Below are 16193 nucleotides of genomic sequence, written 5' to 3' on the forward strand. Positions count from 1 at the left end.
TTTTAATACCAACATGGCTAGGTAGACAGCAGTATACGATATTGTGGAAGGTAAAAGTATGGAACGCTTCACGAATCTACGAGTCATCAATCAAGTACAGTCGATTAACTTATAAAGCACAATAATTACTGGTACTATCCAGGACCTTGGACATGTTTGAAATATGTTTGTTACTGGTCCATTTGTGGTACTGTGCTGTAGAATAATTGGCATCAATCAAACCTGAAATCCCAAAACTGAAGTCAACTCAGTCTTAGAGTATAAATAGGAAACAACAAACAATCAAGATACCATGAGAATAATTTACTGATGGCAATGCATAACAATAAGTAATTCTCAGAGACAAAAGAGAAATCACTCGTCTGCTTCATCTTCCTCCTCATCCTCATTGTTGATCTGGAAGTAGCGTAGCTCATAGGAGTCCTTCTGGTTGGCTACAACTCGTAACCAGTCTCGCAGGTTATTCTTTTTCAGGTACTTTTTGGTCAAATACTTCAGGTACCTGTGATTAAAGTAAGAACACTTAATGTAACAACCAAAAACCAAAAATCATTACAGACTTCATCCACTATAAACTGTAATCAAAGACCTCTACTATCCCTGAAATACTCTGCGACAGGTTACTCACTAGATATCATCTTATCTTGTTTCATCTGAAATCAAATTTTCAAGTAAATTATATTTTCCTGAGAATACTTAATCACATTAAGTTAGGAATATTTGCCTGCTATGTCACAAATCGAACCCTACCAAAAGATGAAAAATGTCTTTTTGTTTATCTCATATACAAAAAGGACAATAACTCTTGCTCATGACCTCCCCCTTGTCACCACCAGATATCACTAGTTTTTAGCCGAGTGATAACTAATGAGGAAGCTTGCATGGTTAGGTGTTGGAAGGGTTGTTAAGTGGTGTGATTGAGCATATTTTCTTAGAGAAACACAGTTCACTTAAAAATTTGCTTTCTCTTTCAAATACATTCCCCAATCACATTATGTTAGGAGAATAGGTAATAGGAGGACAGAATGCTGAGCATCCGATCTCTACCTTGGGTATACTTCAATGTAATGTTGGCTGGATTCTCCATGTGAACAGTATCCAGTTTTTACATAAGCAACAGACTAGGGTCACTCAATATGTGGCCCCTACTGATGGCTAAGAAGACAATTATTGAAATCTTACCTATAATATTTCACTTGTGAATCATGCCAAGCTGAGTGTTTAACTGGGACAGGTGGTCATCTGTGCTATGGCCACCAAACTTACCAGATTCAAGGTATGCCTCTGTGAAGCTAAATCTCCAAGGTAAAAACTTGAGGATACTTACTCTGTCAGCCAACAGCTTATATCTATATTATGTTCAGGCTCATGGAGATGGCTCAAATCTAATTCGTGGTAACCTTCAGGATGCGACTTGGATCTTGTGAGACCTTAGAGTACAAAGTGTGTTTAACCAGAGCTGCCTACCCTCCAGACTCGCAATTAGTGAAAAGAGGGATAAAAATAAATGAAATTTGAACATAATTAGTGAAAAATTATATCATGACACTAGCTCCATCCACTTTGATTGCCAATACTGCATTATACGAAAATCCCAAAATAAAACTCAAACATATTGATTACATGTACAAGTTTATTTGCTTCAAATTTGCTGATAGACAAAAAGGTTTTTCATGCTATTTGTCATGACATGATGCTGTGGCAGACTTTAACTTCCTCATCCAGGCTATGGTAAATTTGTTTTCAAAACAGTCAAGACTTCTTGCCTGCTGTTTAACCCTTAACTCCCCAGGTACGCTTTTCTACACTTTACCATGCATTACACAGTAACTACTCTGAATGTTACATGTTCAATTTTAAATGTTGATTAGCTGCAATGTAACCGAACGCTGGTCAAATTATGAACCACCTTACTAACATTCAATTTTAATGATGTATTTCCTAAGATCAGAACACATAAATCTAAATTTAATCAACCAATTATACCTAGTTTTTTTTTATCCACGGCCACATCCAAAATGACACTGTAAATTGACAGCATTACCTCAGTTTGATGTACAGTGGAACCCCGCTATAACGCGATAATTGGGGTCCACAAAACTGGATCGTGTTAATATTGGGTTTTTTACAGTATTTTACTTTTTTGAGAGAACAACTCATTGGCACATAGACGTGTATTCATGCCTAATGTATATGATGAATAGGGTATCAACACCGTTTACTATATCGTGCCATCGTGGCATTCAGTTCATCTATAATTAATGTAATTCCATTGAAAAATTGCACAGATTTACAAAATTCAATATTTTTCCCCTGATCGTTGTATCTGAATTCAACGTCTAATATATAGCATGAATAGAGTATCAACACCGTTTACTTGCCGTCTGATATTGTACAGTTGGGCTTGAAATTAATCAATAAAATATGTAATTCCATCGCAAAAATTGTACACATATTTAAACTATTCAATAATTTTGTCACACATCATTATGTGTCTTAATTCAAAGGGAAAAATTAACAGCAAAATTAGGTTAAGAAAGACGAAGCACGTGTATGGTTCATTACGTTCCGTCTATGAATGGTGTCTGTACAAATTTCATACTGCTAAAATTTTCTCATGCATTTCCGTGTACACTTATCCATTGCAAATTTCCAATAATTAATGCTTGTACGCCTATTCGGTTGAATGACTACAAGAATAATAATTACCAATCAATACGTGCTTTCAGCGTGCATATAAATTTTACTTCAGATTTGTGAATATCGAAAGAAACGTGTGAAAACTACTATAATAATCATGGCGCAAAGTGCAAAGAACAATTTGCGTTTGTGAACTTGCTTTACCATAACGGTAAAATATTTTTATAAAAAAATGGGATATTAATAACGAGGCCTGCAATGGTCACAAGTCACTTTTAAAAAAATGTAAAGATGAACTCATGTACAATTTTATACCCTTTAAATTTCCAGCTAATAAAGCAAACATTATTTACTGGTCAACTGATTGCGTCTAATAACACTGCCAAGCCCAGCAAACATGTTGGCGGCTTTTGTTTTTTGATGTTTATTAAATTGTGAGAATCTTTTATCAACCACTGCATTGTCTGCTGCTTGTTCGTATATGCAGTTAAATAAACACATGTTGGCTATTGTTTGAGCAACAATGGTATACAGAATTAATTGAAGACAATCACTAAGATGACTAACTGGCTTTACTCATGGAACAGTAACAAGTAACATTTCCGATAATGTTTATTTTGGCATAACACTTCAAGAATCTGGTGAAATTGTTAAATTTCAGAAGCCAAGCAATGATCATATTATATTCGAGTTCATACTTGAAGTCTTCCCTAAAATTATAATTAACGTTTTACACACTATTTCTCGTACTTTTAAAAAGTATTTTTCCGGATATGAGAAAAATACTCGTACATGTATTTAAATTTTCCAGAAAAATCCCACAATCGTATTATATATCATATTATACTCGAATTCATACATGATCTCTTCCCCAAAATGATAATATTTTACTTTTTTTGTGCTAAGTGCAGAGAACAAATTGCGTTTGTGAACTTGTGTTACTATAATGGTAAATTATTTTTATAATAAAATAGGAAATCAATTAGGAGTTCATAAGTAAACCCCATACACATGTAAAACCCGAGAACTAAGTGCAGTAGGCCTGCAATGGTCACAAATCACTTTTATAAAAAAAAATTTTTTAAAGCTGAATGCTTGTACAATTTCATACCATTTAAATTTCCAGCTAATAAAATGGACATTATTTACTGGTAACATGTCAGAAAATGTTTATTTTGGCATAACACTTCAAGAACCTGGTGATACTGTTCAATTTCAGAAGCTACGCCACGATCGTATTATATTAAAATTCATACGCGAACTCTTCCCTCAAATGATAATAAACATTTTAGACACTATTTCTAGTACTTAACCCTTTACCTCATAGAGCATAGTGACAAAGTGCAGCGCGCTATAAATAGAACACTGGTTACCTAGTCGACAGCATACGCATAGACCTGCCTGTGAACTGTTAAGCAATGTAGTGTATGTTACACTTAGCAGTTTTCACCATTTTACATTTTTGGTACACATCTATTATATGTGGAAAAATGTAAGAGTAAAGTCCAAATGTTATAGCTGTGCAATTATTTTTGATGGAAAAATTTTTTATGTGCTTTAAAATCAAGAGAGAACTCGTTCACCGTCATGTCAGTGAGGCCAAGTGACCAACCATAGCTGCCATTTCCCATACTTGAAATTTACATGTTTTTCGTCTGCGTCTACATCACTAAGTCATCTGAATTTGATAATCAATAAAAACTAACTGCTGCCTACATAAATATCAGAGCCTTTACCCAAGTTATTGAATCTTTCATAGTTGTGATTCTAATCATGAAAACTTTGTAAGTACTGAATGAAATCCTGCGTATGAACTGTTAAGCAATGTAGTGTATGTTACGTTTAACAGCAATTTTAACCATTTTACATTTTTGGTACACATCTATTATATGTGGAAAAATGTAAGGGTAAAGTCCGATTGTTATAGCTGTGTAATTATTTTTCACAGAAGAATTTTTCATGTGCTTTAAAATTGAGAGAACTCGTTCATGGTCATGTCAGTGAGGCCGCGTGACCAACCATAGCTGCCATTTCCGATACTCGAAATTTACAAGGTTTTTGTGTGCGTCTACATCATTAAGTCATCTGAATTTGATAATTTATAGAAACTAATTACTGCCTACATCAATATCAGAGTCTTTACCTAAGTTATTGAATCTTTCATGGTTGTGATTCTAATCGTGAAAACTTTGTATGTACTTAATGAAATCCGCGACCGCCATTTTGGAGAGTGGAGACTAGACCCAGTTATGAATGTAGTATCTAATAGGGTGGTTTTCCGCGAAGGTGGCGTTACGAAAACCAGCTCAAAATGGCCGATGTTTACAGCAGGCGTCAAAAGGCGCTTCCATGCGCATCTTGTAGAGGCATCAAAAGGCACTCCCATGTGAATAGAATAGAGGCATCCAAAGACGCTTGCATGAGGTAAAGGGTTAAGAAATATAATTTTTCCTGGTACGAGAAATATACACATACAAGTATTTAAAATTTCAGGAACTACGCCACTGTCATATTAAATTCGAATTCATACGCAATCTCTTCCCCAAAATAGTACTAATTTTTCTATTTACCATTTTATGTACTTTGAACACAAAATATTTTTTTCATGTGCAAATGAATATACAAAATTTTGGGAGCCACACCACGACCGTGTTATATCCGAGGTCACGTTATAATGGGGTCGTACTGTACTTATTATCGCCTTTTCAATATATGCAAGTTTACTAGTATAAATTCATAATGTCATCATGTTCTTTATGTGGAAATTCACATTCTTAGAACGCGTGGCAAATACAGCAAGACTTCTTCCATACATTGTAATGTATAATGTAGCTTTAACACGTTTAAAACACTAAATATGCTATAAATGTGGGTCACATAAAATAAAATAACAAAATTGAAAATGTTTGTGTTGTTCATTTCCTCCATTCATTTCAATATGCAAAGTTCCAATCAAATCATATAACAGACGATAGTGGAAGTGAAATTGCTTATTTACAAAAAGGAATTCGTCTGTTGATTAAAGTGATTTGTCTGGATTCAGTTCCAACGAAATACCAGATTTTATAAACAATGCTGTCTTTTAATTACAAAGTATTTGAAATTCTGTCATCAAATATTGACATTGAAATGACATCAGACTCTAGTAACACTGATGATGATCATCTAAATTGGTTTGCAGACATGCAAGATGTTGACATAAGTCCATTTACTCAGCAGTCAGGACCATCACATAATTTGCAGGAAACAGCACCAGAATTTTCAATTATATTTTCCAGTTGGACTATTTGAAAATCTTGTAAGTGAAACAAATAAATTTGCAGCTGGACAACATGTGGATCATAAATGAAATCAGTGATGCAGACTGGTCTGGACAGAGACCAGCGTGCCTGAGATGTCTGCCTTTATTGACATGTTGATCTTCATGGGGATAATCAAAGCTCCCGACTAGTTTTTATTGGTCAAATGACAGTTTTTTATCCAATGAAGGAATCAAAAATGTAATGCCATGCAGAAGGTTTGTAAAACTCCTACCTTCACATAAATGATGACAACACCGATTTTCCTGAAGATCACCCTAACCATGACTAACTTCACAAAATACGTCCAATGGCAAACATTGAGATACCAAACAAGCTTCGCCAACATCAAACCACTGATGAAGGTTTTTATACTTTTCTACATTCGTTACAAAGAAATATTTATTTCTTTCCAACAGTAAATTGCAGAGCAGACACTCTCTCACATATAGAGACCATAAAAGAAATACACATACATACATGCATGCATACAAATTGCATCTTTAAATTAATGTGATAATTTTAAAAATATTTTCTTTTAAAAAACCCATAATATATTCATGTTAAATTGTACGTACAATGTGAACCACTAATGTGTGCGTATCATATACAAACACAAAAACAAATTAAACATCCATAATCACACAATTACAATCTATCACATCCCCATACATAAATCTAAACATTAGACTCATTAATATATATTTTATTCCATACCTTTCATAATAAAAATGAAATAAAATTACCAAAAAAGCTTTTCATACACTGATCCTGTTTTAAGTTTTGATAATAAATGATTTGTCAAGAAGAAATTGCACTTGACAGGTATGATTGTATTCAAGAAACACAAGGCCAAGCAGCATCTTCCTTCAAAGCCAATCAAGTGGAGCCTGAAAGTATGGATGCGCTGTGATAGTTTGCCTGGTTTCTGTCACCAGTTCAAGTTTTACCTGGGGAAGGAAGATACTGGTGAAGTGAATGAGAGCATGAAGGGTCTTGGCTATCGAGTTGTGCAAAAGCTTACAATGTATATTTTGATAACCTTTTTACATTTATTCGACTGTTACGAAGTCATGCATCAAAAATCTGTAGCCCCAGTGACACAGGCCAATACTGAGACACATTGACTGCAGACACTTAAAAGGAAATAAATCCACCTGCAAATATTGTACCAAGCATGGAGAAAAGGGAAGTAAGGAAACAAAATTTGTCTGTGTCATTTGCAACGTCCATCTATACTGTATAGAATGTCACAGCCTGTTTCACCAAAGCACGTTCATGGTAGAGGAGTAGCTCTGATGTGCTCCAATACAATTATAGTTTTACTTATTGTCATGTTTGTTTTGTTCATCAATGTGAAAATCTGAGAACAAGTGATTTGCTAAATAGTTGGTATTTATATTTGAGATCAGCTCTTCAATGAAATGAATCATCAGGTAAGATCATTTTGTTTCCTCTCAAATGTATAGGCCTTACCAACTCCAAAGATATAACATCAAAACTTTAATGCTTAAAGCTTAAAGTATGAATAATTTCAAGCTCCAAAGATACAACATCAAAACTTTGATACTTAATTTCACTGCTGCCAACAAAACAGTACCTGACTTTTTCTTTGAAGTGAAATGAATCATTAATCCTTGTATGAAATATAGTCATATATCTTATTGAATCACACTACCACCAAGAGTAAAATGGCACCAAGCATGCATTGTGGGTGCATCTATTTTTAGAAACAGGGATTTTCTTAATATGACCACTCACGTTTTATTTTTGTTACAAAAATTATTGATAATTATAGGTTGTAATAATTACTATGTACTGGTAATATTATTTTCTATTTGTTAGATATGATTTTCTTGGCTACGCTATGTTATTATCATTACAAAATGAGTGATATAAGAAAACAACCCTGACCTTATATACCACGTTTATTTATCCAACGTGTAATATTTTTCACTTATTTTTTTTAAATAACTAAATAATTAATCACGTCAAGAATGTTTATATCACGTTTCTTATGAATTTGATATATTCCTTAATGTATATGCCAAATGAATTACAATTACGGCATGTCTAATGAACAGGTACTGCCTAGATACTGTGATGTCCACATTTATAACTTTTCTGCCTCTTGTCAAGTTCACTTGTAACTTATAACTGATGTTAAGAGGGTTACATTTTTATATAGGAAGCAAAGGGTTAATCTTGGTGACTAAAATTATTGCAAATTTTCAGCCCCTAATGAGGCACTAAAGTTTGTCTTATTTTATCTCGCAGTAGGAAATACTCTTTAACTGTCACCGCTGCTCATCTCTAACTGAGAAAGGCAGGATATATCCAGCAAGAAAATTCGCAATGCAAGTGATTAAAGTACTCCTGAGCTGAAACCTGCTGGGGGGTGCTCTTGACTTTTTCCCCAATATCTATATGCTTTTTGCTAGCAGTGTTTTTTTCACATCGTTCTGCCACATGCCGACAAGAGCTCATATCGTCCCAAAAATGTATCTGTCATACATGTACTATGTAACAATATTATTATATTAGTACATGTATGATAGGTAAACTGTAAGCAACGATGTGAGTCCCTGTGCACCACAGGGGCTCACATTACTACTTATAATATAACTATCAATCATACATATAATATAAAATAGTACTAATGTATAACTGATTGTTAAATTGGAAGCAACGATTAAGTCCCTTTGCTGTGCACATTCCCAATTTCTGTTCTAGATATAAATTATATGCTTTACAATGCTTGCTACAGGGCAAACTGTAACAAGTGGATATAGTTCTACAAACATTGTTGACTATAGCAACACAGGACCGTTATGGGTATCAGCAACCACTGGTGCTATTTTGACTAGCACCAAACAGGTTGGATGATTTGGTGCTTCATTTGAGGAGGTAGGTCACCACCACAGCCTTGTCGGATCATTTTGCATGAGAGGGAAATCTTTCCAAAATACAAAGGAGTTTGAGGATAGCCTTTTTTCTAAAAGATTGATGGGTAGAAGTTGACCTCTGGTTCCCACATGCCGCTGACAGTAGTTCAGTCCAGCAACAGGCTGCCTCAACCTAATCTACAGTAGTCCCCCTCTTGAACGGCGCCCCCGACCTGCGGCCAGAATCTGCTGGCACCGACGAGTTTGTGTTCAAAAGTACCCTTCGCAATAGGCCACCCGGCTAACGAGACCAGCATATTAGTGCAATAATATAAAATTTACCCCTCACAAGCAGCCACATTTTATTTTAATATGTATCCAGAACCAGTATTTTATTCATAATGTGTGTTAAGTAATCCGATTTATGTTTCCCGATATCAGGTTTTCGTTATTGAAAGAAGTGTTGTAGTTGGCAACATGAATAACTTACTGCAAAAAGATCAACATCATCGAGGAAAAGAAAAATTCTCACTTTAGAAGAGAAAGTGAAATTAATTCAACTGACCGAGATGTGGGGTGTGGGGTTTGAGGATCCTTGCAGAAACTAATGTTGGAAAGACTCAGATAACAATATCGTGAAAGATAAGGAAACAATTCTGCAGAAGTGGGAAGGTGAAATGGCCAGAGAAAGGAAGATTGTTTGAGCCAGGAGATGTTTGTATCCTGATTTGAATGACCAGAAAAAGCAACAATTTTGTCAGTTGAATTGGGATATGACAACTTTACCGCAAGTAACGGATGGTTGCACAGATTGCAAGTGGGACACAAAATTAAGTGTTCTGTCCTTAGTGGAGAATCAGGTGATGTTAATAATGAAGACTGGAACAAAAGACTAAACGATATATGCATGGGATATGACAGCAAGGATATTTTTAATTGTGACGAGACTGGTTTAGTTTTTAGACTGTTAGTGTTACCAGCAAAGTGACAGATGATGTGATCTGTAACATAATTATAAAGACAGTTTGAAAACTATATCAATGGTTATTCATAACATTCTTTTGAAAATGATGAAACAGTTTGTTTTACATTTATTTCACAACATGCAAGTGATTTTTTAATCAAAATATTAAATGTTTTAGAATTAAATGTACTTGTGACTTTCTTCATATGTATTTACTATTCGCATTTGTCATCCCCCTCTAGAAAGGCCACCCTCATTATAAGGCCACTTCCCTGCTGCAATAGGGGTGGCCTTATAAGAGGGGGACTACTGTACTTGCATCAGTGCATAGTTATTTCAGCTTGGGGCTTCTCCAGCAGGATCCGTGGTCAGCAAACCTTATGCCACTAAAGCAGGAATGATTATATCTCAGGCATGATCACGACTGGCTGACAACAGAATTTTTTTTTGGGGGGGGGGGGGAGGGGGGCTACTGACCCAACCCCTCTTGCTCCAATGTGCAAACACCCGTGAGACGTGCCATTCCTCCCTGTGATATGCCTTATTATTTCCCCTAGGACAAGCCCTTTTTTCATATTTTGGTCAGCTCTGAATAAACTGCAAAGGTTTTGATTTAAGTCCACAAACAATAAAGCCAGAACAACTAATTAACAGTTAATCCCTACCCTTGCATTTATCGTAGGAAAAGGACTGCCTTTTGGACATACGTCAAAGAAACCATGTAAAACAGTGTGTGTAAGTAAGCACCAGCAATTTGATTGCCAAATAACCAATGACTAGGAGTTCATTTTAACAGTTCAAATCTGCAGTCACAAGTTGCCATATATGTGGCAACTGTTTTTTTCCACGTTTGATGCTCCCTAGATTTAAGACTTAATGCATGTAACACTGTTTACTGAATAAAATATTCTGAATTAGTTCTTTAGGGGCACATATACTGCATGGTATATTTTGTCGTATTCCTGGTTTTAATTTAATCACGGTAATTAAACTTTACATATACGGTAGAGTATGTCGGGTGTTATCTGGCCGGTTTCTTTGGTGGAAATGGATGCGATTTTGTTTGCAGAGAAAATTTCACATTATTCAGTGATCATTCATTCAAGCTAACTGGTGACAAGTTTATGCTTTTAATATTTTTTTTATATACTACAGCACCGGTGTAGTTGTTTAAAAACATCTGAAATTTATGTGAATAATGTTTAATCTTAACGTTCTATTTACTGAAGAAAAATCTGTCGTCCAGTGCCATATTTCGATGCGCATGTGATTTAGATTTTTAACGTAGCTTTAACAATTTTTCAGTCATATCGCTATGAAGTCTGCAGTGTGGCAGTTTAGACATAGTGAGGCCCTATTTGGTATAAAATAAAATTGAGAGGTCCCTTCAGACTGCAATGCCCTAAGCTGTAGCTTGTTTATGATAAAATAGAATATGGCACCTGTGGATTGCATACGTTATATCTATTTATGTATGGTTTAGTGTTTTTTCTTCTTCTGAGAAATGAAAATTGACAGACATAATGCAATAATCAGGACTTCTCTGCGAAAAATTGGGAGATATTACGAGATCGGGAGGTAGATGAGGAAATACCCAAAAAATATGGAGGTTTTACTCATGGCTAGAGAGTATGAACTGTCCTAGCATGTGTAATTTCAGTCAGTTTATTTAAGTTACCAGCCTGGAGCCTGTGCCTAAAAAAAATTTCTTTGACAACTGACCAGTACAGTAAATAAACTATTATATCAGACAGCAGATTCAACTTCTGAATGTGCAACCCAAATCTGGTCTCCTCCTGTCTGTCTCTCTTGCCATGTTTGTTTGTATGCGAGGACAGGCTAGTATTGTGTCACAGGATCACATGATCTGTCGTCTCATCAAAACTTGCAGAATCATGGTATCTTCCATGCATCATCACTACCCGCTTACGATACTTAATTTATAAACATTAGTCAAATTAAAATCTGTAGGGAATTACATATGTAAAAGGAAAAGTTTGATTTCTGGTCTCCTTTAACATTTCCTTAGTGTCCAAAACAATTTCTGCCTTTAATACACTATTTGACGCTAATGTTCGTGCAGTCTTCATTATAACTTTTGGTGATAGTGCGGCTGAACTTGAAAATAAATCAGATTATGTTGTTCTGTGCAGATTTCATTTATTTTACATATCTGCAGAAGCTTCATGCTGGTGGAATGACATTTGAGAGCAACTTCTCCCATATTTGCAATATCTACAATTTTGTTACAAGCTTTGCATGCAGCAGTCCTCAAGTCTGAACCATTCTTTTCCACCCATATGTAAGGGGCCCCAAGTGGCCAAAAGCGCTCTCTGTTACGGATCACTGCCATCTCACCTCTGTCTGCGCCGGTTCGAGTTTAGGATTCAGCCAATGTGGGTATGTGAGAAAGATTTCAAACAATGCCAATTCTTTTCTTTGACATTAGAAAAGAATTACGGGCAATTTCATTAAATATACCATTAGTGCAACACTACAAAAGTCTACATTTGCCAGATACAGAAAAACATCTGGTTAAGTCATTAACCCATGGAGCTTTGTGACGTTTTCGTCCAAAATGCGAGTAGGAAACACATTCTGGGGGCTATTTCTGAATACATCCCAATACATCAACTTCCAAGAGATTTCCAGTTAACCTAATGCCTAATTGTGTTAGAATAGAAGCTTAAAGGTTGGGTGTTTTTTTTTGCTTAATGTACCCATCATTTTCGTATTTTGAAAAATTTGATGACTTTTCAAGGTCCTTTAAATGCATTTCTTAAATTCCAAAACTTTTCCAGAATTCCAAGAGCTGCAGACAGATTTTTCACTGAAATCTCCGGCACAGTAATGGTACCTTGCTGATTGTATGGGTAGATAGATCGATCTATCACCAAGATCCATGTACATCCTAGCTGGCTGGACCTTTCAAAGAAAATGTCCCCATGCTAGGATTTCTGGCAACAATAGTTGTTGTTGTTGTAGAGTTTAACGCCATTTTCCAGCATACGATAGGCTATACATGGCGCCAGTATTAATGGTGGAGGAAGAATCCGGGAAATCCCCGGAAAGAACCACCGACCCTCGAGAAGTTACTGGCAAGCTTTCTCACATACCCACATTGGCCGAATCCTAGACTCGAACCCACGCAGACTGAGGTGAGATGGCAGTGATCCGTAACGTCTGGCAACAGTAAGGCAGTATTATGAATTTGATCCAATGGATATGGTACAAACCCCATGTTCCCAAGCTTACAGGGCCATATGCCATGCTCAGACATTGGGGGGGGGGGGCCTTTGCACCCACTGGGCTGCCTAAAATTGGGGAATTTCTCCCCCGTGATTCAGAAAAAGGCATAGAAGCAAGGGAGAGATAAAATTTGTCATGATGTTGGTCTTTCATAAAAAAGCTGACAAAATTGTATGGGGATTTGGGGGTCCTCCCCCAACAGGTTCTCGAAGGGCAATGCCCCAAAAATGCATTTCACTCTCATTAAAAACTGCTCATGGTGCAATTTATGATAAAAAATAAACCAAAATAATCATTTGAAAATCGAATAATCTAACCAAAAATGTTCAACTTCACTTCAATAATTTCACAATATTTATTGTCACATGAATTTGTTCTCCAATACTATGAAGTTAATGCTACCATCCAAGGTGTAGAGAGGTGCATTTCTGATGTGAAATCATGAATGACATGTAACAAATTGCAGAAGAATGATGATAAAACTGAGGCCATTCTGATTACAACACAAAGACTTCCTCATTTACATCCTTTACCTCAAACAATAAATATCAGCAACACCAACATTAAATTAACAGTCAGTACGAAACCTAGGTGTTACTCTGGACAGTACAATCACATTGCACCAACATGTTATGAACATATGCAAGGCTGCATATCTTCAGCTGAGATGCATTAGCTCCATTCACAAATATCTTTCAGCTGATGCCACCAGAACACTTGTGTGTTCACTGGTACTTTCAAGACAAGACTACTGTAACTCAATTCTGTCTGGTTCATCTTAATATCTCTCCATACAACTTCAAAAAACAGTTGCTTGGATCATCTTTAGAGTACTACGATCAGAGCACAACTCCCCGCTGCTCTGTACCCTACACTGGCCATCGATTTGATCCAGAATAAAACAAAAAATGTGTTATTTGTCCTATTTTTCACTGAGACTCCAGTCCAACATACCTATCCGACCTCACCCGTGTGTACACACCAGCAAGATACCTATACTCCTCTTCTGACAATTGCATACTCATTATTCCCACTATGAAAACGAAGTCATATGGACAACGTTCTTTTGCATACCAGGGCCCTGAAATGTGGAATGAATTGCCCACTGAGCTTAGACACAGTGGTCCCATTCAAGAGTGCTCTTAAAACTCACCTATTTCGACAGCAAGAACAAACTTAAAGACCTAATAATGTTTCCTACCTAAAATATTTTCAGTATATTTTTTGTTTTCTAATTTCATGGTGTTTGTTTTCTGCAATTATATCATGTTTTTTTTAATGTTGTAGGTGTTGTCTAATGTTGCAAAGTGCTTAGAGCTTCTAAAGATGAGATGATATACAAAGTCCTCATTATTATTATTATTGATGCTGAAGTTATTTCATGTGCAAGTCTGTTTTCACATCATAATTAAGTCACAATAATTTGTCAATTTGTGCAGCAAATATATTATACTTCTCTCTTTTCATAACAAATCTGTAAAATAAACACCCGAGTACATCAACTATGTACAAATAATTCCATACATTCACTTGTCTTTACTTCCAATGGACACAACCTGTTGATACGCCAGTCAAGCTCTTTTTGCGGCTTTGGCAAATATTTCTTCAGTCTTCCGTTTTGGGCTCAATGTGCAATCATTTCTTTTCCTTCTCAATGAAAGCCTTTTTCCTTTCAAGCTGGTACTTGCATTGGCAACATGCGGTGCGCATATTCTGGCAAAGGGCTATGTCTGTTCTCTGATGCAAGAAATCTTTCTTCTTAATGTAATTAACTGCACTTTTTACAGATGCTTTCTGAGCTTCAATTTGTTCGTATGCAGCTTATTTTGTAGGTGCTGTTCCAAACTCTTCCAATCACAATTACCATAATTCAAATCTTTCTTGCAGAGGTCATAAAATGCCTCTAGCAGTCAGTTTTCTTATAAACTGACCTAACCAAATATCCGTCAACTTTTCGCTCCAGCCATTACCATACATTTTAAACCTTTAAAATTTTCGTGTCACAGTCTCTCTCAACAACTTGGGACACCATGTTTTGCAAGCATCCTTCTTCGTTCCATTACATGAATATTCATTGGATGAATTTAAACCTTTGACCAATCAGAATACTCTTTTTGAGAGTCGCTCCTAACTAATATATAGAACGAATTTACAAGGGTCATTGTGCAATGGGACCGGACAGACTGTAAAAAACCCCACTCAAAAACAGATCAGATATGATATGAAAAACGAACTGCATAAAAGAAAAATCTGACTCAAGTCAGGAGAAAAGCAGAATTCCTCTTTAAAACAGAAAAATCATATCTGGATGTAAGGAGTTGCACTGTAGTCTCCTGGAGCAGATGCATCTGTTCAAAGGCAGACAATGGTACTCTTTCTGCATCCTCCACCTCCCCTGCTGCAGATGTGACAGGCATAGAGTTGCAAACAATCAATTTTTAGCGGGGGGGGGGGGGGGGGGGGGGGGCGGGGGGGCCCTATGTCCCCCACAAGACTCACAATGGAGGCTGACCTGGGATGTATACAAGGACATTGACACTTTCCTTCCTAAACTTGTTCCCTTGTTCTTTCCCTTTAGCTGCCTTCTGGACTACTAAAGCCCTGACTTCTTCTGACTACATATTACATATGCATGGCATCGTCAATGTAAATTTTGTACAAATATGGATGTCATAGTTGTCCTCATTTATTTTGAACCTTTTGCACATTGTGCACTTGGATGACATTCTCAATGAAGTGACATGAGAAAATAAAGTATAAATTACTAATGAAGTATATTATTACCTTGCTAAATCACTCTTCACTAGTGGAAAAGTGAAAATAGTGTCATGTTTGCGCATTCATGCCTTTAGTTAACATTTCAATCAAACCAAGACCAAATAGGAAAAGAAAGCATAAATTAGAAATGCAGCAATTATAAACTCACTAATACTCTGATACCAATATAGTAAACAAAAATAGCCAAAGTCGGACTAATTCATCATGAAAACACAAGGTCAACGACAGCATGGAGTAGAGTGGTCTAAGATCCCTCAAACTGGAAGAAATTGTAAAAATAATGTATAAAACCTGCAACAGAATGATTATTCACATAATAAATCCAAAAGGAACATTGGATGGTCCAACTTAAAACATAAAATGGATTGGAATATTGGA

General features: G+C 36.1%; 1 protein-coding gene across 1 annotated transcript in view; it reads right to left on the reverse strand.

The window, feature by feature from the left end:
- Positions 1 to 288: 288 nt before the first annotated feature.
- Positions 289 to 16193, reverse strand: part of LOC149781418 (large ribosomal subunit protein eL22-like) — a 30565-nt gene continuing 14660 nt past the window's right edge. Inside the window, exon 4 of the mRNA XM_089935505.1 lies at positions 289 to 502. Within this exon, the coding sequence (XP_089791631.1) occupies positions 355 to 502 (148 nt within the window). The 3' untranslated portion in view covers positions 289 to 354. The remainder of the gene's footprint in view (positions 503 to 16193) is intronic.

Source organism: Sinohyriopsis cumingii, chromosome 15 (assembly GCF_028554795.1).
Source record: "Sinohyriopsis cumingii isolate HCF-2022 chromosome 15, ASM2855479v2, whole genome shotgun sequence".
Lineage (NCBI taxonomy): Eukaryota > Metazoa > Mollusca > Bivalvia > Unionida > Unionidae > Sinohyriopsis > Sinohyriopsis cumingii.